This window comes from Anarrhichthys ocellatus, unplaced genomic scaffold (assembly GCF_004355925.1).
Source record: "Anarrhichthys ocellatus isolate YVR2014 unplaced genomic scaffold, GSC_Weel_1.0 scaffold115, whole genome shotgun sequence".
Classification (NCBI taxonomy): Eukaryota; Metazoa; Chordata; class Actinopteri; order Perciformes; family Anarhichadidae; genus Anarrhichthys; species Anarrhichthys ocellatus.
In genome coordinates, this window is record NW_022280145.1 from 231143 (window position 1) to 255697 (window position 24555).

Genomic DNA, 24555 nt, shown 5'->3' on the forward strand with positions numbered 1-24555 from the left:
ATCCATCCATCCAACTATCCATCCATCCAGCCAGCTATCCATCCATCGACCTATCCAACTATCCATCCATCCGTCCAGCCATCCATCCATCCATCCAACTATCCATCCATTCAGCCTGCTATCCATCCATCCATCTATCCAACTGTCCATCCATCCGTCCAGCCATCCATCCATCCGTCCAGCCATCCAACTACCCAGTTTTGCTTCCAGCTATCTATCCATCCATCCATCCATTCATCCAACCAACCAACCTACCTAGCTTACTAGACTGTTATGCGTCAATAAGAAGTCACCTGTGCTCAATTCTGTATCTAGTAAGAGCTCACAGAGAGGCCGTTAGAATAAAGTTGTTGAAATGATTGATGAGCAGATGGTGGCAATTACACGTAGAGGCAGCTGGTGTATTTACTTTCTAGACATTTACTCCTGTACAAAGTAACAGAAGTCAGTATTCATGAGCCAGTGTGAGCTCAAGCAGCTTGGTCATAACGAAGTGCAAGAGGCAAAAATCAACATGCACAGAGCCGGGAAAGGGGGACAGCGCCAGAAGCCTTTTCAAATGAGAGAAAGTCTTCATGCGTTCTTCTTGGGGGTGTCAGATGTTTTATGGAGCACTTAAATTATTCAGATTTATTTGCCTTTCAACATCTTCTTCTCTGCTCCTCTGAGGGACTGCAGAGTTAACCGTCATCCCTCCACCTTATGTGGTGCTGCCATCTACAGGCCCGATCGGGTACTGCAGGTGCTCTTGCAACAACTCGATATCCACTGAACAGTTGTTCTCAGGCATTTAGCACACGGGTCAAAGAGTGGGAAAAGGTCTGGGGTTGAACCGCGCGGCTCAGCCGCAGATTGAACTGATTATTTCTGTCTTTGTAGTTGAAACGCGGAGATGACTGAAATCTATCGCTGCAGTCGACTGACAAGCAGCAGGCCCTCTCGGTCAGAGGGCAGGTGGAAGCAACTCTTTAGGGGACTTATAAGACTAACATCAAAACACCCTGCTGCTGCTGCTGCTGTTATTACGAATTCAGCAACCCTTGATGTGAACTCTCTACTAGGACGCAGAAATACAAAAAACTAATAGAATGTTACAAAAGAGAGTTTTCCTGTTAAATGGTCATCATATACATGCAGAGAAAGATGCAGCTCATTTTGTGTTGTCCTCTGTCATTCTTGCCTTAACTGTCTATAAATAGCAGTGCATACACAGCTGGTGCTGCTCCCTCCATCTGCACTACCTACAGTACAGTATAGTATGGTTTAATGCACATGCATGCATGTACACACACACACACACTTACATACACTGAGGGTTATGGTTTAACCTTACCAGCTGCACCTCACATACTGTGCAGCATGATTACACAAAAGAGACATCCAACAACATCCAGTCATCATTAACGTTGAAAGACCCCCGCTGTTACATGACCTGCCTCTGTCATCTGTGTCACACAGCGGTTTGAAGTTTATGGCACATTTCTGTCTACCTGCAGTTCATCACAGTTATGAATCCCACAGGAGAGGTGGGCTTTAGTAACAAACGGATTCATCTACAGGAAGCTGACTGATGAGCTATCACTTTGGCCATCAGTCTGAGACACATCTACGGAACACACATCCACACACACACACACACACACACATACAGAAGGTGTAAAGTAACTCCGGCAAACAAAAAAAGAGAGCAAATGTGAACAAGCATGTCGTTCACCTCTGGATTTGGGAGAAATAAGAGGCCCATTCTGATGTGTTATCAGGCTAAATAAAGTATTCACCTGTTCCAAGACTCTCAGCACAATCTGAAACAAGGCAGAACAAGGCTCGGTGATGGAACCTAAGTAACCTATAAGACGTCGTCCTCTAGGGAGAAAAAGGGTCCAATACTCAACTAAACTTTCTGTCCAAGTAGACAAGGAAACGTTCCCCTACAAACCACCTGATTTGTGCAACCATTGCCCTCAATAAAGCTCTCCTCTCACAACAGAGACGTCAAAGAAGATTTTACAATCCGAAGGTTCCTTCTCGACCGGTTAGCTACGTGTGGTTGGTTTGGAGCAGCAGGGCAAGCACCTAATAATAAAAAACAAACGGGTGGCGGTCAGGTAACAAATCATTTTTCAACATGGAAGTTACAGCCGCAGCGTTAACTCGCTTCTGCTGTTTCCACAGTGTGGAATCATTTCTGTCAAATCAGGATATGCGGTGCATGCATATGCATATATTTTGCACATTACTGGATATTCTATTTAATACCAAGCCAAATTCAGCAAGCTATAAGAAGTGACACAGTACTACTGCAACCAGATGTTGACAAATGAGAATGTGGAGGGAAAGGAGAGCTGGAGAACACGGGCTTGTGAGGGAGCGAGGATGTGAAAGAGCTGCTGCACTAGCCTCGTAGCTCCTCCAGTCATTGGAATACGGCCAATCGATCTCGTTCAGGTGAGCCGGTGCTACGAGCATCATCTCCCAAGGAGGACTTGTCACATGATAGTGAGTGGAAGTAGCTGGCGGGCGCCAAGTGAATCATGCTAGCTTGCATATCTGTCCAGCGGCACCTACACACATGCAGAAGTGTATACAGTACATGGGGACACACGCCTCCACTACTGAACCTCTGAGATCACTAGAGGCTGAGCTGCAGCGTGGAATAGAACAGGTCTGACACAAAAACAGACTGATAACACGGCTGCGTGTCTCTCCTGGCGAGGAACAGCACACGCTCCTACCTGTGTGACTTTCTCTGTGACGTGGTGCGTCCGGTCGATGAGTTTGCAGGGAGCTATGATGTCCATCTCCCCGCTGGGCAGGGCGATGAGCTGGTCCGGTTTGAAATCCACAAAGTTGAGGGTGATCTGAGGGATTTTGGAGATGGTGCGGTACCGCATGAGGTCCGAGTCCGACGTGGAGTTCAATATGTTGGACTTGCTGTTTACCGCGCCTGCAAACACACACGGAGCGGGAGGTGAAATTCGATGGGGATGATAGGAAAGGTAGGCGTTTTTTTTTTTCTTTTTTTCTGCGTCCGACTGCTCACCGGTGCCGCTGCATCCCGGCCGGACACTCGCTCTGTGGTTCTTCCGGTCCCTGTTGGGCCTCATGGCCTCGATCTCGTCTACAGAGGACGCACGACGCATGCTGTGGAAGCTCTCCCGCGAGCGGCTGCGCGACAGGGAGGAGTTGGAGCCCGAGGCGTCCGGGTTGAGGCTGAGACGGTGGTGAGGCGCTACGCAGGGGGACGACTGGGTGAGGGTATCCACCAGGTGGGCTCTGGGGGGAGGTGGAGGAGGAGTAGGAGTGGGTGCAGGAGGGTCGGGGCCCAGCAAGGTGCACTGGTCCTCCTGGCGGTCTTCTGGCCAACTCTGTAGGGCCGACCTAGGAAATGCAGGACATGATGGGTAATAACAGAGTGTGGCAGATTTGGAAGCCATAAACTGCATATTTCAGGTGAAGGTTAGGGGTCTATACTAAAAACAGAATGCTGCTGGTTTTGGCTAACAGTGACCTTTGACCTCACTGTAGCAGGAAAAGGGACAAGAGGAGTTCCTGGCAGAAAGCATTCAAGATGCATTTGCTACAAGGAGCTTGACATGTGAAACAGAAATGAAAACGGGACACGGTAAGAACAATCCACATATCACAGAATTACACCTACAATGTGAGATAATGTAGCTTTTCTCAATCGATAGGATTTGCGCCTTTTTTTTTTGGTAAGAAATACACCAGAAATACAGCACCATGCTCAGAAGGCTAATGCATAGACCCTTTTTAGGACTCATTCGTGAGCGTGAGACATGGTTCACATAATCAGTATTTAAAAGAAGCCTCTGCTAACCCATCTCTTTGTCCCCAGCATGTCCCTCACAGGGCCTACCTGCTGCTGACGATTTGCTCCTGGTGGTCTAGCGGTAAAGGGGGAAGAGGCCGTAACTCCCCGAGGCCCAAGGACTCGTGACTGCGGTGGTCTGGGTGCAGCGGCATACGTGTGGCAGTGGAGATGTGAGCGGCCTCCGTGTCGTCCAGAGACACTTTGCTGTTGGACAGCGAGCGCAGGAGGGGAAGACGCAGCTTGAAGCCTCGTGGGCGACCTGGAGAGGAGCAAGAGGAGGATGAGGAAAAATGGAGGAGAGGACAGGTGTGTTTCCAAGATTATACTGTCGCAGGAAGGAGAGATGGAGGAGGGAACTGCAAGGAAAAGGGAGATTTAAAGAGAGAAACGAGTAGAGACAGGACATGGGAGGATGTTCTAGGTATTGGAGGTCATGCTAGGAGGGAGGGAGGTCTGAACTGGATCAGTCTCATAGACCTTTAAAATACAGCTTCAAAAACAATCTACAGGAATTTGGGACAGTAGGACTTATTGGATTTGGGTTTAAGTCAAGTTAAAAACAAAAAACCAAGACAGACTTGGTTTTGAATGTTATCACTGTTCCCCAGTGTTATCCCTCTGGAACATGAAGTGTAGGTTCATTTTGCCAGAAACCTGATCCAACACAAATACCCAGGATTCACAGCAGTACAAATGGCTCAGCCAATACAACAGCCACCTGGCCTTTCTGGAAAATGGAAAATGAAACAGGTGAATTAAAGTGATGGTTGTCACTCCTCGCCGACTCAACATAAGTCCACTTCGGTTATTGAAATGTAAGTGCATGTTGGACGAGGATTTAAAGTCACGTAACCAGTCAAACGTTCACCTACTGAGAGTCAAGCTACTGTACTCTCTCTACTACTGCTCTATGAATAGTTACGGACGTTATTATTCCTTCAGCGATGTTTGCTCTGATGATTTTTCTGTTTTATATAAAAAATGAAATATTTTGAAGCCTTCCTGATTTAAGTCTCGAGCAGAAAGTGTGCAGACAGACGGGACACAAAGTCGCTCCAGTCTGACTTGATTATTGCAGCGCAGAAAGAGCAGAGTGAGTGAGGCCTAGTCGGTATCTACCGGTGACGAGCCAGGCGGGCAGGCGGTGGTTGAGGTCCTGTTTGTGGTGCAGGAGTACTTCCTCTGTCATGCCCTCGAAGTTGAGGATGAACATGATCACCGCGCCATCTTCGTTCTTCACCGGCACCACGTCCACCATACACGGGAAGCACTGACCTGCGTGGGAAGAGAGAGAGAGAGATGGATAAAGTCAGACTGATTGTATTTGGTGGAAGCTTTCATGCACAACCTCTCACGGTGCCAAACGTGTATATGGTTCTTTTTCTCAGAATCGAGGATTAATATCTCCGACCCTGGGGAAGTCAAGTGAGGCAACAACAGTGGAATTCTTCGCACCAGTTCGATCGCTGTTGATGACTGTGAGATTCTACATGATGCTTCTGTGTGCAGAAACACTGAGCCGATGCCTCGTACGCACTCATTACACAGGACCACTTATTTCACGCACACTTTTCCCCCCATCCTCTCCTTATTAAACGTACATCTGCACTTAATCAACGCACGTGCTCTCTAATCTGCCACATGAGTGCCAGAACAGCTAAGTAGGCGTGAAATTAGACTACATGTGACAGTAAGTGGCTGGGAGTTTCTCTGCCAGGTCTGTAGGCCTGGATACTTTGTTCTGCACACCGCAGCAGGACTGCAAGTTGAATAAGGTCTTACCATTCTGGTTTTGACACTAGGAATTTGAACCTTCAAAGCACCGAAATACACCCACACACCCCCACACACACACACACACACACACAGAAATAGCATTGTCATCCTCATACAAAATGTGATGGATATTATCTGGAAGCATCCAGAAAACATCTGGAGAAATGACAAATTTTAAAGTTCACATTGTACAGCAGGAGACATAATGGACACTTACATCTATAGCAAATGAATACTGCAGCCATATTGTCCTGTGACACATCATTTGAATGCAATTTAATTTGGCTACTCTAGACCATACAACTCCTTGTCCCCCTCGTCCTAATTACATTCCCTTTCTAAAAACCAAGCTACGGTGAAATGCACCCAGTTCACAATGTCAAACCCAAGGCTCACACTTTAAGAAAGTCATTTAGTTAGCTCGTCGCTAAAATCTCTTGTGGTTCACACATGTACACCGTGTGGTGTTGAACAGCTCCTCTGACTCGTCCCGCCTCTTACCTGGACAGTGATGGTCTACAAACGGCAGCGTGGAGCGCTTTTACATCCGACGCGGTGTGTTGCACAACGCCACGTACAGTGTTTCTGCTGCATGCCTGTCTCTCTCACTCACTCACTCACTCACCCGCCCATCATCATCATCTCACATCATCACTGGAGAGTGGGCCGAAATCCGATTGGACGGCGGCGTAATCCCAACGCAGGAGGAGAAAAATGTGAAACACAGGGAATACTAAAGGATTACACCATCTGGCCATATCTAGCAGAGAGTGTGTGTGTGTGTGTGTGTGTCTGTGCCCATGCATGCTTACGTGCACATGTAGGTAGATGCCCGGTCTCATGTTCATTCATAAGCTATTGGGTCATTCATGCCTGTTGACAGCTGTGACACTGGATTTGCAGCCGTTTTAATCGCTGAAGGTGTCGCTGCACGACCAAAAGCCGCTTTACAGCTCTGCGGGCCAAACTTGCAGACACGTGTCAGCATTTTTCCAATGTTTTGGGCTGTTTGTATGACAAGACGTGGCCCCAGATTGCCCAATGAGTAGGGTTGTGATAAGATACGCATCCTGATACAGGTGTTAAGGTTCAATGTATCGCGGCTGAAAAAGGTGTTCTGAGAAAGTGTGAGTCACCGGAACCACGAGAGGAGGAGCCTGAGAGATGAACAGACGCAGAGACGCTCACTCACTCACTCACACATGCGAGCAATCACAGGATCCTCCTGGCCGAGTTGATAATAAAGTATCGACTGAGTTCATATTTGCATGTCAACTATTCGTTAAAAGTCAATACAGTGTTCTTGAGAATGGATACGGTATCGCAAAACATAATATCACGATACTTTGTTACTAGTTGATCCCTTCGCCATCATTCGTGTAAGCAGAGACATGAAAGTGAATCCTACTGATGTATGAGCAGGTCTGTGCTGAAGGACAAGTCAACAGCAGAGACATGATAGTCTTATCAACTGGTAAACATATGAATACACAACACCTCATATCATGTTGTCAAACAGATTCAATTGGATTAATGGATTCTCTCACTGATTCCAATGACTGCCACATGCAGAGACAGATTTACAGCACTGGTTTTCATTTGCTGGTGTGCGTGTACTGATGGAGGACGATGCCTCAGAAACACAGAACCAGCAACTCTTCATGTACTCAGCCGTCCACCTGTAAGAGCAGCACGCTGGGAGCACGTGTGTTTCTGCAAAGACACGGCACACAGTCATGTGTGTTTTGTGGATGACAGATGTGATTTGCACAAACACACACATGTGTGCACACACACACACTGCGATGTAGGATTACATGTTAACAAAAGAGGATTTAACTTCAGTTCATTGTTTTAAGTCGAATACATTATAAATCAAAGTGTTTACTGTCAGTTCTTAATCATCTGGAACATTCACTCGGTTATATTCCGCTTCTCTGAGTGTGTTCATATGCAAGTGTGCATTTGCTTTAAATACATGTACAATGCATGCATACATGAATGCAGAAGTGCAATGTGCAGTGTGTTCTACTGTCTTTGCAGACTCATGCACACATGAGCGGGTTCATCTGTGTGTGTGTGTGTGAGTGCGTCCTGAATTTGGCAGAGTGCTGGATAAAGGATAAAGACTATATCTTTTTTGGGCACATCAGATCTGTTGCTGACCATCAAAAGCATCTATGAACACTGTTAGAGATTTCCCCCGAGAGTATGTGAAATGCACAGAGCTCTGAGGTTAATGGGCCAAAGGACATTTCATCTAAATGCTCCGGCTGGACCTCTTCCAATTCAGCGTGTAGCGGCTGATAATCTGATTCAGCGCTGCTGATTTATGAAGCTCGGGGAGATTATCACAATGCACTAAAACGCATCCAAAAAAAAATAAAAAAGCACAGAGTGCAAACTGCTCATGACGGCCCGGGGAAGGTCCAGGGATCATACGACACAGTGGGATCAACGAAGAGAGGAGAAAAACAGACAACACAACTGTGAATGTAAAGGACGACTCAGATTACTGTACTGGAAACAATCACGCATCATGGAGAGCTTTATCTGGAGGGGATGCTCAGGCTTTATGGCAGCGATTGAGAAAGTGAGACCTTGCATCAGCTGTCAGGGTGCGTTATTCGGGGGGACTGGAGCATTTGAAACAAAATAAGAAGGAGTGCAGTGTTTTAGATGGTATCACAAAGATGGCTTCAGCTAACCTGCTCAGACAACCTCAATGTGGATTTACAAAAAGGACTAAATCACGTATATACCAAGCGGTCCTTACAGGGTTTTTATAGGTCAGGTCATGTGGATTCACTGAGGGCCTTCACAAACTGTGACTGAAGTTGTATAACTGTGTGATAAAATATACTTTATCGTCATCGTATAACCAGACAGTACAGTGGCACACCAAAGACACTGTGAACAATACATAGAGAGATATATTATTACATAGGCATTATACAAGGAGATGATAATTAAAAAACATACGACATAATGCATTAAACTGCCTCCTTCCCTATGAACTACATGAGTAAGCAATAAGCTGTTTTCTCGTTGAATCGTGGTATAGGCGTTGGGTGGAAAGACAACTTCTTTAGAAATCGTGCAAGGAAGCGAGGAAGGAAGGAAGGACGAAGGGTTGGTATGAGGGGATGAGGAAAGGTAGGAGAGCAAAGGCAGAAAGCTGGGTTAGCAGAGCATTGAGACGGTGTGAGGGAAACTGACTCAACCTGCAGACCTTGTTGGGTTTAGAGTGACAAAGTGGGAAGGATTAGCTGTTCAGGAACATCTTCCTTCCAGAGAGATGTGGCTGTTCCCAAACAACCCTGACGTCAGACCACAAACAACTCAGACGAGTCCTCCAACAAGAGAACCCTGAAGAAGGTCAGGGAGGTTTGAGCAGCTATCGTCTCTTCTTTTCACCCGAGAGAGATGAACAGGTACACCGCTCTGTCCTGCAGAGCGCTGCATTAGAAATTAGTACCATAATCTCTGCGATAGAACAAGTGGATTGAAGGAGAAAAAGATTAGAGTTTGATCAACCACCTCCTCGCTTCTGTGCTGAGGTGAAGGGATCAGAGAGTCAGAGATGATAATAAAGAAACACCTCAAATGAAACATCAAGCACTATAGTAATTACATTCATTACATTATGTATATATTATTAAATATTATTAGTCTTTTTGCAAACATGGACGTATACAGTATAGTATATGAACGTCACAGTGTGGCCAAAATAACGCTGGTTTACATTCCTTATGCTCATCTTTAGGACTTCATTGCTGCTTTTATCAAGGTGGTCCTTGTAGTACTTTTCTCTTAAGTAACGTTGTATTTGTGTTTAAACGAGAGCGTAGAAGGTTTTTACCACATGACACAAGCACCAAAATACTGGATCAATACCATGCAGATCACATACAGATGCTTCCACTCCACCTGGTGGACATCGGTGGTCTCTGCACACTTACAGATAGGTTACAAGACGTCTCATATTTATCTCCGCTCTACAGTTCAGAGAGTTGTTCATGCCTCCTGTGCCGACTCAACTATATATGATTTTAAGATGATCTTTTCTTGTGTGGTTTGTTTCAAATAGAAAACCCCCAAATAAAGTCACTTTGAGGAGAATATGTAAAACCAGCCAACAACAAATTCAAAGGCAGGTAAGTTCTCAGTGAGGATCAGCAGCTCACTGGGAAAGAGAACATGGAAGCTTCGTAGAGGACATATATTTACGGGTCTTATTAGTTTCCAACTGTTGTCAAAGAGAGTGTCACTAATGTAACTCACAGTTGTTGCTCCTTGCAAACAGTGTGGACACACACACACACACACACACACACACACACACACACACACACACACACACACACTTATTTACAGACACACTCTGCTGTATCGCTCTTTGGCAGAAAATAAACAAAATGAAATAAAAGAGGAAAAGGGGCAGTTCTTCATATCCGCTGGGACGGCTTTAAATGTTCTACCAGCCGGCTGGCTGCGGGCCAACTGGCAACGCTTGTTATGGTGCTCGACACGTTGAGAGCCAGAGGAACCCCGGCTTGATTCCACTACACGCAGGCACAGCTGACGGCCGCTATTGCATAATTGCTTGAACGTGTCATTCATCACAAGGAGAATATATTGTGGGTTAAAGGAGTCAATCTTCATCGGCCTCACCAATCGCTTACCTGTCGACGATTAAAATAACAAAACAGTGATTCTCGATGCATCACATCCTCAATTTTTGATATTACTGCAGACGGCTACTTTTTCATCAGTTCATACAAGCAGTCAGATAAATCTGAACTTTGATCATTTAGAAAAAGGCCTTCAGAAATGTAGACATTCGAATAAGATGTCCAAATGGCAAACATTATCCGGACAGACGTTTGAAAGGAGTCGGCCAGTAGAATTGCGTTTGGTGCGTCTCTACTGTACACTGTAGGACACACTGTTACGTGTTGCTCTGGCCTGCACAGTGCGAGTAACTGTTGGAAGGTACCGGTCACACAAGGGGATGAAAAGGCAACAGGAAAAGCTCTGAATTCCTGCCAGCTCCGCTGATGCTACTTTGTAGCCAACTGTGACCTCTGACCTCTCTGGAAATGAGCATGACCAAAGGGAATCTTCCCAGAGTATTGAGTCGATCTTCATCAGTCTGATCAACAAGGCTGAGATTTAACTGTTTGAGGGCTACTGTCGGCTCCGTCTCAGGAATGCACCTCACCCAGAATGCACTGGCTTCCTTAACTACCTGGTGTATTAATCCCCATGGAAGCACAAGCAAAACACAGCTTAGTGGAGGCAAAGAGATTATATTCACAGGCCTTACTCAACGCTGTTAAGTGCTCGGTGTGATTATTGTTGTTATTGGTTGTAGTAATTATGATTATACGCCCACTCAAAAACAAGCACGTTACAGTGGAGCATGTTGAAATGGTGAATGAAGCAAGCGTCATGTTGTCAGGGAAAGGACCTCAGGGGTTCAAATGAGGGTGTTCTGTACCAACGCCTTTAGTCTACGGACCTGCTCCATGTAGAGCACTGACAATTGGTCCTCGCATACCACTAGGTGGCAGGCCACGACAACGTGTTCCTTGGGATAAGGCATTATGCATAGTGTCAAATGCACACACACACACACACACACCGGCCTGCCATGAGTGTTAAGTTCAGACACAGAGATACAAGGGATCATTCTGGCTGAACTAACCCACAGCTCTGAGCCTCACACAGGTGTGTTGTTCTAAAGGAGGGCTGGGCAGGGAGCTGGATGACCGAGTGGAAAAATGAATTGGTGCGTGTGTGTGTGTGCACGTGTGTACCTGGCATTTTCCTGTGTGTGTGAATGTCCCTCTGTTCTTGGCCACCAGCTGTCCTCTGAAAAGTGATGTGACATTACTCCATCTTTCAACATTGATAGCACACACACACACTCACACACACACACACACACACACACACACACACACACGCCATGTGGTTGACCCCGGGACCTTTTTCTAGATTGTTTAGGGATGAGAATCTGTGGACGGACAAACTACTCCAGACAACAATCCATCAGCCTGGTTCACCTCTAACAGAGACAAATAGCCAACTGTTGGAGCTGTGTGTTTATGTGTGTTTATGCGCACAGAGGTAGCTGGATTGAGATAGATTGTCCTGGTGCTTTGAACATGTATACATGCAGTGTATGTTTCTGATGCATTGAGAGGCTCATTCTGCCCTCTGTTGGTAGGAAATAAGAACCAACAGCAGTGGAGCAGCGTGTGTGTATGATCGATGCAGCACAGCTGATGAGAGCCGGGCGGCTGGGAAGTTGAGAGAGTTTCAGGCTGACAGGGGGATCCATTAGAGCAGCTGTCCGTCCCAGAGGACACCTGGATAAAGAACGAGGTGCGCTGGTCTTATCCAGACCTGGAAGCCTGAAGGTGGATGACTGGAGTGGTCTCTGCGTAGTTACTAATAAGAAAAGGTTACTCACTAGGAGCCATAATTCACTATTGTTTGTCCTAGGTGAGGCGGGCGAAGAACACCTCATTACCTCCACTTTCACAACAGCAGCGCACATCGCTGAGAGGATGAAAATGAATGAGTTAGCAGGAATGGATATTCAATATTTGAATCTGATATGTGTAGCTGACGCTTTGATAAAAGCTGCAATAAAACTGAGACAACTTGACAAAACTACAAACCACTGAATGTCAAACAGGTATTTGTTTCTATGGATAAAAACTCAGTGATGCATACTAACAAAATAAAGATCAATTGTTTGGTTCTGATCATTTTACAGCAACATGATTCGAGCCGATGATTACATACACGAAAAAGCAATTCCCTCTCTTGATGGAACCTGCCTCCCCTCCACATTCCCTCCCTTCCACTCACTGTTGGAGCAAAGTTAATCAGAGAGGCTGGTTTCCGATGGAGAGCCCTGTCTTCCTCGGCCTTCACGCCCTCTTCTATCGACGAAGTCACGGAGGGAAGATGTCCGACCACAGATTGATCACTGACGCTCCATCAACACATCTCAATAACCAGAGACATGAAGAGCCGTGTGTGATAGCGGCGGTCAAAGGTTCACAGCAGCGCCCTAACCTCCTCTAAGAACGGACTCATTTGCTCCTGTGCATATGGAGAAGACACGTGCGTGTTTCACAAACTGCAGAATGGTAACAGGCATGATCTGAATGACATCGTGTTTTTGATTGAAGTACAGGGTGCTCGCGAGTTTGAAATGAAATAATAAATGCAGACTGCAGATCGGGCAGCCACCATCAACTTCCAACACATTATGGACCCATTTCATTTGAGAGAAGAATCTTTTCCATCAGACGGCACTGACACAGTTACTGACACAGTTATTCTGCAACCGTACAATTGAATCCACATTTGATCACACACACTTTTATCTTCTGTGTTTAAAAACTAAATATGGCTACTATGTCATTGCATGTATATCACATTTTGGTATTGGCCCCAAAAACTGATCTGTTGGGCCGTGGTGTTTGTTCTTCACGGTCATTCTGGAGGGCGTAGTTAGTGGTTAAATTGTATTGCACTCTATTGAAGAACAGGTTTAATAATTAGTCTCCTCCCTTTTGAAAGAACTCAATGATGAGTTCATAAAACCACCCATACAGTCAAAATAAATGAAGATGAGAATATACGCACACAAAGATACACACACGTGCACATACGTGACCGTATGATGACCTCCTGGTGAAGGATCAACAACCGAGCTGTCTACAGTCATTGTGTGAGAACGCGGTGTCAAACGCTTACAGCAGAGTTGGCTGGATGTCCCGCTCACCTCTGCTCACGACACACACACACACACACACACACACACACACACGTCAGTGCCGGAGCATATAGGCACACTAACGTGTAAAAGCGTGAAAAGCCTGCTCTTCACATCTGCTCCGTTCTTTATAATTGCATCACGGAGTCCAGGAGGATCACCGCGACCCTTACGAAACCACGCACGTTTAAGCTGAACGCGTGAGACGTTTCAAACTGTCCACTGATCCTATCGTCAGTGGACTGGATGTGTAAAACACGGTTAATTAAAGCTCCGTATATGGATCCCATCAGGAAGGGCTCATTAGCAGAGAGACACTTCTCTGGGAGAAGCTCCTCAATTAAAGAGACCCGGGAAGTGAAAAGGCCTTCTGCGATTGTCTTTGCTCTTTTTGACATGTCGTATTGTGCTAGCGGCAGGCAGCGTGCATGTATGTATGTACCGTGTGCAATGTGTGTGCATGCAGTGAGAAATCTGAGGAGCATCTTTGGAGCATAAATGATTTCAAACACTCCCACTGAGAGAAAAGATTTTAGACCCCATGTAGTTAGAGTCTAAAGCCCTTCAGTAATATACCACCTAACATGTATTTAAAGCTCCTGGTAGGATTGGAAAAACATATTTTTGCATTTGTAAGTAAAATAAAGAATAAATCTGTGTGTCTGTTAATCAGTACATCAATCATGTGAGTGGTGGTGGGTTCTGCACTAGTAAACACCCCGTCAATGACACACTTAACTTTTTAATGACTTATCTGGAAGAAGGTGGTGCCAAGAAAATGTCTGAATATGCTTTAAAAAACAGATGTCAATGCTTAATGGCTGAAGACTGGCCAAGTTGGCACGGAACTGAAAAGATGCACAATCAAGGACAAACCCAGAGCCTTCAACCAGGAACATCACACACGGTAGATGTGCTGATGACGCACCATCTGGTTAGTTACACACAACAATCTGAGAAGACGTCATTGTAAACTGTTTGGTAGTAAAGGGCAAGGACCCTTTAGAAAGACGTGGCAGGTGATTGGATCAACAATCTGTCATTCAAACTTTTACCGAAGAAAGAGGAAAAAACGTTTTATTTCCCCCATCGAGAAAAGTTCTCAGTGCGTTTTTTTGCTCTTCTGTTAATAAAGAAATGCTCTCCAGTTCTGTCAGAACTGCTGCTGTAGTTGTTTGGAACAAACAGTCCTCTCTGTGACGTCTTAAACACACCTAAGCCACGCCCCTAGCTGCCAGCAGCTCCTCACAGGATGCTGATTGGACACAAACCCGCCACTTGAAGCCTGACAAGATCATTGTCCAAGTGATCGTTTGAGATTCTTCTTGTGATCTCCAGAGAGCTGCTGTTCAAGGTACTACACACAAGAGTGGAATAGTGTGTGAGATCTGGTTTAAAGGAGCCATTGTTTTATAAGATACAATTCACTGTTAAGTTCATGTTTCACTACATTTTACTACACAAGTGCCACATTTTCCTAGATTCCTTTATTTTGCATGCAGTGAATATTCATGGTTGGAGTTTCTTGGAAACCGACGAAGAAAAAACCATCAGACTCTGATGATGACTCCCACGAATGAACCCTTTAATGACCCCATGGCCTGTCCTCTAAAGACACTATCAAGACAAATTGAACATATACTTTATGTTGTTCATTACGTAAAACACTCATCTTGGGTTTTTTCCACACGGGACTATTGTGGACAGGCGAATGAGTGATTGGGAGAGGAGGAAGGACAAGAGGGAGAAGTTTCATTTCCTGTCCATGGCTGCAGTTATCTAACATGATGAAGATTCCCGTCCCCGTCTGCCGGACATTCCTGCGCTCTCCTTGTTTTAAAGACAGACAGGAATGCTCACTTCAGCCAAACGGGTATGCACGGTGAAAACTCAGGACGAAATCTCAAGAGAGTCAGACAGAGGTGAAGAGGACTTTCTGAGAGCTTTCTACCCGACCAAGAACATCTCACGGTCCGAGCTGTTCTTCAACACAGAACATCAGCAGATCAGAGAGGAACGAGGTGACAGAGCTCACAGGCAGAAAAACACAGAAAAGCACGAAACCACGCAGTGAAATCAAGATCAAGCAGACGTGCTGTGTACACAAGCAGGAGAGTGTGTGTGTGTGTGTGTGTGTGTGTGTGTGTGTGTGTCAGAGAGGGCCCAGGTGGTGGGAATAGTGCCAGTTGCAGGTCAGTTGAGCTCGTTTGAATAGAGGAGAGGAGCTTATTTGAATGGAAAATTCTGCGGGTGTGCATCGTTTCCATGGTCCTTGACGAAGGAAAGCGCACACATTGGGCAGCTGGCACACACAACTTGCACAAAATCATGTAAACACTTAAAATACATATGCACTGTGTGGTGCGGGCCGCCTGTTTATGGCTTAAAAAATATATGCAAATATATGTTTGAATCTACTTCACGTGTGTGTGTGTATACAGATCTACTTTAACCAGTTTTCTTTGCTGCTATTCTTTTGTGGGCACTTTTCTGCTCTCTGCGTTGCCCTCTCCGTCTCTCTCCCACTCCCTCCCTCCGTCTTTCAATGTGGTTATGTAAGATCTCAGGATTTCTCAGCAGTATAGGCTGTGAGACAGAGAGACAGACAGACAGACAGAGGGACAAACAGAGAGAGACAGAGGGACAGAGAGAGAGAGTGCAGACACTTTCAAAAGACATACTCTGATGTCGGTTTCCAGCTTTCCCAAGCCTCTCTCCTCGACACAACATCAAGGAGTAAACGTCCCGCCCACCTGCACCACCCACAAAAGCGGTGCTCGTTTCCAAACGGGCGTTGAAGCTCATTCGCTGACACGCTGGTTTACCAGACGGCCTCTTCAAAAACACAATCCGTAATTGGCTCCTCTGTCTGGGGCCGAGCCACTTTGAAACACAGTTTGTAACAGTCGGGCTGATGCTCTGTGGTTTTGGCAAACAGGCGACAGAGCTTGTTAACTGTAATGAGCCAATCGCCTGCTTTAGACAAGAGGAAGACGGACCATCATTCACTGAATGAACATCATGCTGTAGTGAAGAAGACTTGAAACTAGAGATTGAGACCATAAACTCATGTTTACAATGTTTACTGAGGTAATAAATCAAGAGAGAAGTAGAGTCATTTTCTCATAGACTTCTATTCAATTAAAAAGAGAATGCAGGTTCAAGGCACGTCTGCATTGGCTTCATTTCTTTTCAGAAGCGGAGGTTGGCGCCTGGTGCTTATAACATTAGAGCTTCCCAAAGGTGAAGCCAAAACATCCAATACATCAGCTGCAGTAATAAGATGACATGGGCATCAAGACAGTGGCCCACGATATCATCATCTCTGTATTAAATTGAGGGTGAAGCGACAGCGAACACCGTCCAGCACCTGCTCCCCAATTTAAAGGGACAGCTTCATAAAATGTGGGCCTTTTGGTTGCCTTGGTAACAAAGGGGGAAAGACTGTCTGAAGAGGTGGAGAGAGAAACAGAACAGAGGGAGCTGGACTGATGTCAAGGTCTGCAGGAGTAGGGGCTCAGTGGAACGGGCTGTTACAGTGCTGCTGACATGTTAGTGCAGTGTGTGTGTGTGTGTGTGTGTGTGTGTGTGTGTGTGTGTGTGAGATACTTTGTTACAGACTGTCACTAGTTGTCCTTTTATAAGCCGTGTGATAGAAACCAGAGTGTAAAAGACGGCCTGAAGAACATCTGTTGCAGCTGCAGACACAGACAGACGCACACTGCGATCACGTCCACATCCATCCTCTCTCCTCTTCCTCTTCCTCTTCTTGTGGCCTGTGTGTCTACTGTTCTCCTCCACGTTCCTCAATCTCCTCCTCCTCCTCTGTCTGCTGCCAGAGGGCAAGGCTGGCATGAGCGATGTGTAAAGCTCCCCATCTATCCAGCTCTGTTCACATTTACACATACGAACACACACACACACACACACACACACACACACACACACACACACACACAGCACTGTGATATATCTTTTCTATGATAAATACAAATAAATAATACAATTCTATGGAGCAGGACAAATCACTTCACATCAAAACTTGAAGGCATCATTTAAAATGAACCCTTCATTGATGGATTGTTTTCGGCTACTTGGAGGCAGTGAAACAAGCTGCAAGAACAACACTTTAAGTTTACATAACTTATCGGAGAAACAGTTACCAATCAGCACATTCGCTAGACACAAAGAAACCACAGCTTTCATTTAGAGTCGTGTTTCTGTCGACTTGATGACTGAGGGTCCGATGTTCCTTTAAATCTTGGTTCTGCACAAACTCCTGAGGGGAATATCTGCGTCTCTCGCTGCTCAACGCTCCGCTATGCTCACCACCTGGCTGCTCACTGCATCTTGTCTCCATTTGGTACGGGGCAGGTAGTGCACGGTGGGTTCATCAGGGTTGTTTCTCTGACAAAAGCTAACTGTTGCTGCTAGACAATGACACTGATGAGTGAGGGAATGAGAGCAGCGGAGCTGTAGGTAGAACATAAGCCTTTATTGATAACCCACAGAGGGACAATGCAGGTGTTTGAGCAGCACAATAATAAGAGCATCTATCGTACAGTAATACAAACCAGCGTTGTGTAAAGACAGTCAAGGGGAAGTAAATACATGCATCTGTTCTTTGCCTTCTCCTTCCCTCCTTTGTGTCTGTCTCTTGTTTCTCTTGTACAACCTCCCCTCTTTCTCCCTCACACACACACACACACACACACACACACGTTTTGTACAGTATGCCCGTATGTGTGTATTGAGAAAAATGTACTTCAGCGTGGTTTGTTTATGTGTACTGGACAGACCAATCCATAATTGGCCTCAATGATCCACACACCATAACCCCTGCCGCGTGGCTCATTAGTTTGACGAATATGATCGTTGTTCTGATCAATAACCGGCCGAGCTAATGAGCCAGCCGACCGAGCACGGGCAAGGACACGGACAAGAACAACTGAAGCCCGATGCAGGCAGCCGGGGCTCTACTACTCACCGCTACTGTATGAAGTTATTTATGTCCTCTCGCTGCTGCGTAACAACTAACAATGAACGGCCTGAGAGCTGAGAGGTTTATTTTCTGACCCGGCCTCAGCAATAACCTTGGACTGTACGAGTCTTGACCTATGAACGCAGTCATAACACCAGGTAATCTGACAAATACAGCCGCAATCTAAACTATTTGCGTGTACGCTCTCAAATGGATCAAGAGGAATTATGTGCGGGAAGTCCTGCAGTGCATTAACAGACATGTCTATTTATCTGACTGGCTTCCCCTGCTGGCTCAAGGTCTTAGAGCGCTGAGGCCGCGTTTATGTGGCGGTTAATATCGCCTTTCTATTCTCAGTGCCTCTATAACCAGCCCAGCAGCTGAGGCACATCACAGAGTAGCGTGTGTGCCATTTAACAGGAGGGTTCTGTGAAAGTCAAAAACGTGTGTGTGTGTGTGTGCGGGTGTCTTTTTGTGTACAAAAGGTCCGTGTCCGTGAGAGGAAGGGATGATGAGGTGACAGAGAGCACGTGAGTGAGTTTAGGAGTGAGTAAGTGTGTGCATGTGTGACAGAGACGGCAATGGAAGCGTCAGTGAGTCTATTGAATGAGGTGAAGTGTGAAGGATCGAGGCAAAAGAGAGAGACAGAGAGAGAACAAGTGTGTGTGTGCATTAAGGGGTCCTGTAAAACATTCATCTTTGTGGGTCATTCAACAGTCTTTAGAAAGGACACTGGCCAACTACATGCTAGATAATGCGCTTTGCATAATGGCTACCAACGGTAAAGAATATCACCGTGCACTTGCCTGCCGGACACACACACACACACACACACAGCAACCCAATACAGATGGGCTTAAATATTTAAGAGGAGCTCGTGCTGGGCTGTTTGGACAGGGGTAAAGGATAAAGGGTAAAGGATGTTTATTGTCATCGTAAAAAGATACCACGAAATTCAGTTAGCGACTCATCAGTCAGTTCAGCAGCAACAAGTGTACTCCGTGTGCGTGTGTGTGTGTGTGTGTATTTTGGATGTCAGACAAATGTTCCCCTCCTCGGTCATGATGTGGAGAATGACCTCTCCTCCATTGTGCTGTCTCCATCTCTGTGTGCATTATTTTTGGTTATCTGTCGATGTGGACAGACAATCACTGGCAGCATGGCGTCACACAAATGGGTCGTATAGGGCAGTGATTCTCAACTGGTGGGTCGCGACATCACTACCCTACCCGTTTTCAGTGGGTCACGGCCTTTGCCTGAAAAAATTTAAAAAAAAATCCTGTGCTTTTATTTTGAAGGGGATTTTTTATGCAGCGGAGTGCCGTCTATTCACACTCCTTAACAATATTTGGCGTTAATGCCTTGTAATGCTAATATCAGCAGAGGATGAACTGAAAACTATACATCTGTCAAATGACTATAAGTAGACGCATTGAAGACATGTCGGATGACTTCAAACAACAGACCTCAGCTCGAATTAAAGCAAGTGGTCATTTTGCATTGGACGAATCTACAGACATAAACAAACAAAGCAGTTTTACTCGTTTACGTGAAACATGTGTGGGACGGGGACTGACAGGAACAATGTCTCTGCACAAGAGAGCTCCTACACTACGGCTGCAGAGGACATGTTCAGCTGAGGTTCAAACTGCTCCATCTTTACATTCAATACATTTGAGAAGTTGAACATTTTCCTCTATTTGGGTCGCGGCTTGTCATTAAGGGGTGATGGTGGGTCCCGCAGCCAGACCAGTTGAGAACCACTGGTGTAGTGCACAACATGCCATGAGGCCAGGCTCATTTACCTTCATAGGTCTTCCATTCAAATCTACACAAACTGCGTTACTGGGCTCCATAATCAATACAGTAATACTAAAATCAATTACATTACAAAATATTACATTTTACTTAAAAACTCAGTTTGTCAGTTATTATGACTTTATTTCAATATGTATTCATTGATATTGCCATCACCTCTTGCATCATAGATGTATTCTTCCGTACTGTTACTTATGGATGTCATGGGCCAGCTCCGTCATCAAGACGTTTATGTGTATTGATTCTTCTTGGTGACAGCACTAAAGCTACAGTGAGTGACATCTGCCATGTTGAGCTACCATAAACTAGCCAGCTTAAAACATACAATCTGCATACAGTGTTTGTCGAGGTGACAACAGTGATATTCCAAAAGGTTTCCATCGACATGGAACTGTGACCAACATTTCATCACGTTCTCCGGGAACTTATCTTGCTGATGTCAAAGGTAAGAGGCATTAGAACGCGTAGAAAACTGACATCCCACAATTGGAATAGCTCTTCAAGTCTGATCTAATGCCACAGCTGCAGTACCGGCGGTGACGCAGAATGTGTAGGAACAAGGAGAAGGGAGAGCAGGGGGAGGAAACAACACAATGAACAATAGGACAGAGAGCCAAGGGAGAGGGATTAGGTGAGACGCTGGAGTTACAGAGGGGAAAGCTATTTCAGGCTTTTGTAGAGGAGGGCAGGAGTGACCTTTTGTGTCAAAATACTTCTTTTCACGTAAAGTTACACGAGGGTGCTGAGGGAAAGAAGATTTCACAAGAGTCATTTGATAAGATCAGAGGTTGTATTTAGAAGAATAAGGCCTTGGCTAGCCATGTGAAGCAGGGTCAGTAAACTTCTGAAGGAGCTTTGTACAGAAACACTCAATACATCCTTATTAGTAACGCAGAAGCTTTTTGAAATGCTTTATTGGACCAATGTGGCTTCTAAATGGTAAAATCAGGAAAAAAAGTGCTAGTATACATAGAACTTCTTAATTTGAGCATAGGTTACATTGTACAAATGAGCAAATGAGCCTTGTTTCCCCCTCAAGTTCCTTTGCACATCTACGCCATGACTGAAGATAAGTTAATTTAATGATAACAAGAGAATTTAGTTAGCAGCTTTGCTTTGCTGTACATGCAACTAGTCATACTGCTGCAGTTGAAAAGGTAAGGTGTTGTATGATGACTCAGCTGCTCACGAAGTGACATGACATAACTCCCGGTTACATAACCGAGCTATCCCAAACAGTGCTGATGGCACTGAGTGGGATGATGCGGGGAGACCTGCAATGGCTTCATAGAAATAATGCGATAGTCCAGCAAAGAGGTGGAGAAGAGAAGGTGTCGTCATGGATCACAGGAAGATGTTTCTACAAAGCATCTCAAGTTGTTTTCAGTGGTTGGTCACTATACTTATAAGCACGTCTCTGAGATACATGCCTCAACAATGAACAAGTCTCACTTGGTTAATAAAGCAGCCGTCTTCAACACTCGTCTTCACAGGAAGAGCAGAGGGAGGTTCCTCGTCTTTATTTATCCCCTCACTACCAGTTAGCCTGCTAGCGCTAATTACACCGCTCGCACGTTACTGTCAAACTGTGTGTCGCAAAGCGACGGGAGTGACACCACTTCTGCCCTTTCAGCATTTACTTTCTCTCCGTCCATCGTTCTGTTTGATCAGGTGGAAAGGCTTCAGATGTGATAATGACCTTGAATGCTGGGATCTATCATCACCCGGCAACAGCACAAGCAGTACAGATACAGATGCTGCACTAAATATTACTTCAGACTTTCAAGCTAATTCCAAAAGTCACATGTATATATCACATAGTATTAAAATATGCATGTGTCTATAAGCATACACAAAGATTCTTTTTAAAGAATGAATAAGGAGAGCGACACACAGGCACCGAGGCAATAGATGTGAATAATAAATGGTCAGTCCACGGTGCAGTGCCATGGGAGTACAAACACACACCAACAGTGAAAGTATCCCCCTCACTCATGCTGTACTGCCAAGCACAGCCACTGTTGGTAGAATCCAATACAACGCCTAGTCATGGAAATTTAATGTGGCCTGAGTGTCAATAATAAATCACAAATATTCACAGAAAAGCAATGTCTTTGCTTTCATAACCTCCACTGTGATGAAAGCCGATTGCCTTCGGTGCATTTTGTCCAGTCAAGGCCAGTTTTATAGAAGTGAACTTTTTGTTTTGGAGCATAATAATCTTTTGATAATCTGAATACTAATAAAACGTACATTTATTTTAACCAATGAAAGACGTTCTGTCAGAAACGACATTCACTTTGCAGTTTGTTTGGTGGCGTGATTGTTCCATTATCATAAAAGCCCAACACACAGCCGTCTAGGTGTGAACCTGCAGGTGGTCATGGACAAACAACAGGTGTTGAAAATTCAACAAAAAGCAGCAAGGAGTGGCGCATGCATATGGCAGGGTGCCGTATTGGAGACACAACAGTGATGAGAAGACTATGAATATGCACTGCTCTCCCTTTTTTCTTCCTACTCCACTAGGTCTGCTTCTTCCTCATCTAGAGAGAGTTATAGCATCTCGTTAGCGCTAACGAGCCCGTGGCAGGAGCTTAATGATGATAGGGGTGGAGCCACTCCAGACTGGTTTTCCATAGCTTCTCCCAAATGCAGCCAACCAGGAATCATACAGTACCACTCAATTTCCTCTCAAAAGAGCTTTTATTTCCAGTTATTTCGCTGCCGGGAGAGATGTATCGTCTAACCCACTGCCCATTAACCCACAGTTTGTATAAAATCCTCCCGCTATTACCGCGTGCTTTTAGTATTTCAACCTAGGCCCTGACCTTTGTAAAACACAGTGAGCCCTCAAAAAGACATCAGTATTGTGAGGCCTGATGGGTCCATCATTAATCTACTGGAGAGCGGGAGATGATGATGCCAGTAGAACGCCATTCATCTCACGCTGCTATGGGAAGGGCCTTGATCCCTGACAAAAGAAGAGGCCATTAGGAGGTGAGCGGCTTGACGTCTTCATGAAGCTTGGGCCCATAGCAATTAAACAGTTATTACAATGTCAATGGTTGCACTACAGGCTATCAAACTCGCGCTGTCCCTAGATATATGCAGAGGCAGCAATTTGATCTGAGCAATTAGAGGCTGATAGCAGCAGTAAGAGGAGGAGCGCTTGCACTCCTACTCCTCTCGTCCTCTCCCTCTCCAGGGCCCGGCCATCAGTTACACTCCTCTTCCCTTTTAGCATCTTCTCTCGCTCTCACACCCCCCTGAGTCCTGTCTCATTGTCTCGCTGCTTCTCTGTATCCCTGCCCTGAGAATAAAAACAGAGGCCAATTTTTGTCTTCAGAACAACTTTAGGACTACTTTGATTGCCATCTATCTTGTCAGCCTCAAGGCCTGATACATCTATACAATGATATACCACAATATCATGATGGGTTGACAGAGGGTTGAATCTAAGAGAGGATAGGCTAGGATGAACTTTATCAATCCCCAAAGGGTAAACTGGTGCGCCACCGTCACAAGACATTAACACAATTTACACCATCCGTCATCTCCATAACAGATATCACCGGGCAGGGTCATTGAAGAGAAATATATAGTTCCATTGCAGCGATAGAGGGGGTCAACTAAGAGCCAAGTATGTCGTCAAAAAATTAGATCAGATAATAAATAGTGGAAAGGACATCGTATCAGCATTGTTCATTTAGTCTTCCAAACAACGGAGGAACAAAAGACGTCCTGAACCTTTTAGTGGAGCATTCTGGCGACTATTGTTGCCTGTGTGGCAGAAACCTGCTAAAACCGTAAGTTGTTACATAAAACCTCTATGGCTGGTAAGATTAGCATTAGCAGTACGGGAGGGAGGGAGGCTCATTTAGGCTGTGAAGCATAGCTTGATGTGTTTACAGTTCAAGTCCAGATGCCTGGCTTGGCCTGGTCCGGCCCAGTCAGGACCGGCCCTGACCTCTGAGGCCCCGGTTACTCAATTCAATAAACGGGACTCATCAACCTGCTTGACGAGGCCGTTCCCATTCTGTCAGTCGGCCCGGTCTCTTAGCAGGAACCTGATACATGGTGGTAGATAGGGTGACATCTGGGGGAGCTGCCATCCCCCCGTCCACCCCTTCTCCTTCTTTCTTCATTCACCTCCTCTGAGTCCTCTTCTGTACCAACTCCCATGCTTCTTTGTCCATTTCTTCAGTGGTGCTCTCTTCAATCAATTTAATCATTTTTTCCAGCTTCCTGTTAGATCGGTGCCCTTGTTATTGATTTATTTGATTTCTTACCTTCCCTAGGATCTCTTCACTCCTTCTTACTACTAAGCCTTCAATGTTTCCTTCC

The 24555-nt window shown here is 45.4% G+C and overlaps 1 protein-coding gene across 1 annotated transcript in view; it reads right to left on the bottom strand.

Moving 5' to 3' along the window:
• The window catches only part of kcnh2b (potassium voltage-gated channel, subfamily H (eag-related), member 2b), a 219916-nt gene that overhangs the window by 107467 nt on the left and 87894 nt on the right, over nucleotides 1–24555 (bottom strand). Inside the window, exons 3-6 of the mRNA XM_031876773.1 lie at nucleotides 4952–5107; nucleotides 3878–4091; nucleotides 3041–3378; nucleotides 2733–2944 (exon numbers count right to left, since the gene is read on the bottom strand). Of these exons, the coding sequence (XP_031732633.1) occupies nucleotides 2733–2944; nucleotides 3041–3378; nucleotides 3878–4091; nucleotides 4952–5107 (920 nt within the window). The remainder of the gene's footprint in view (nucleotides 1–2732; nucleotides 2945–3040; nucleotides 3379–3877; nucleotides 4092–4951; nucleotides 5108–24555) is intronic.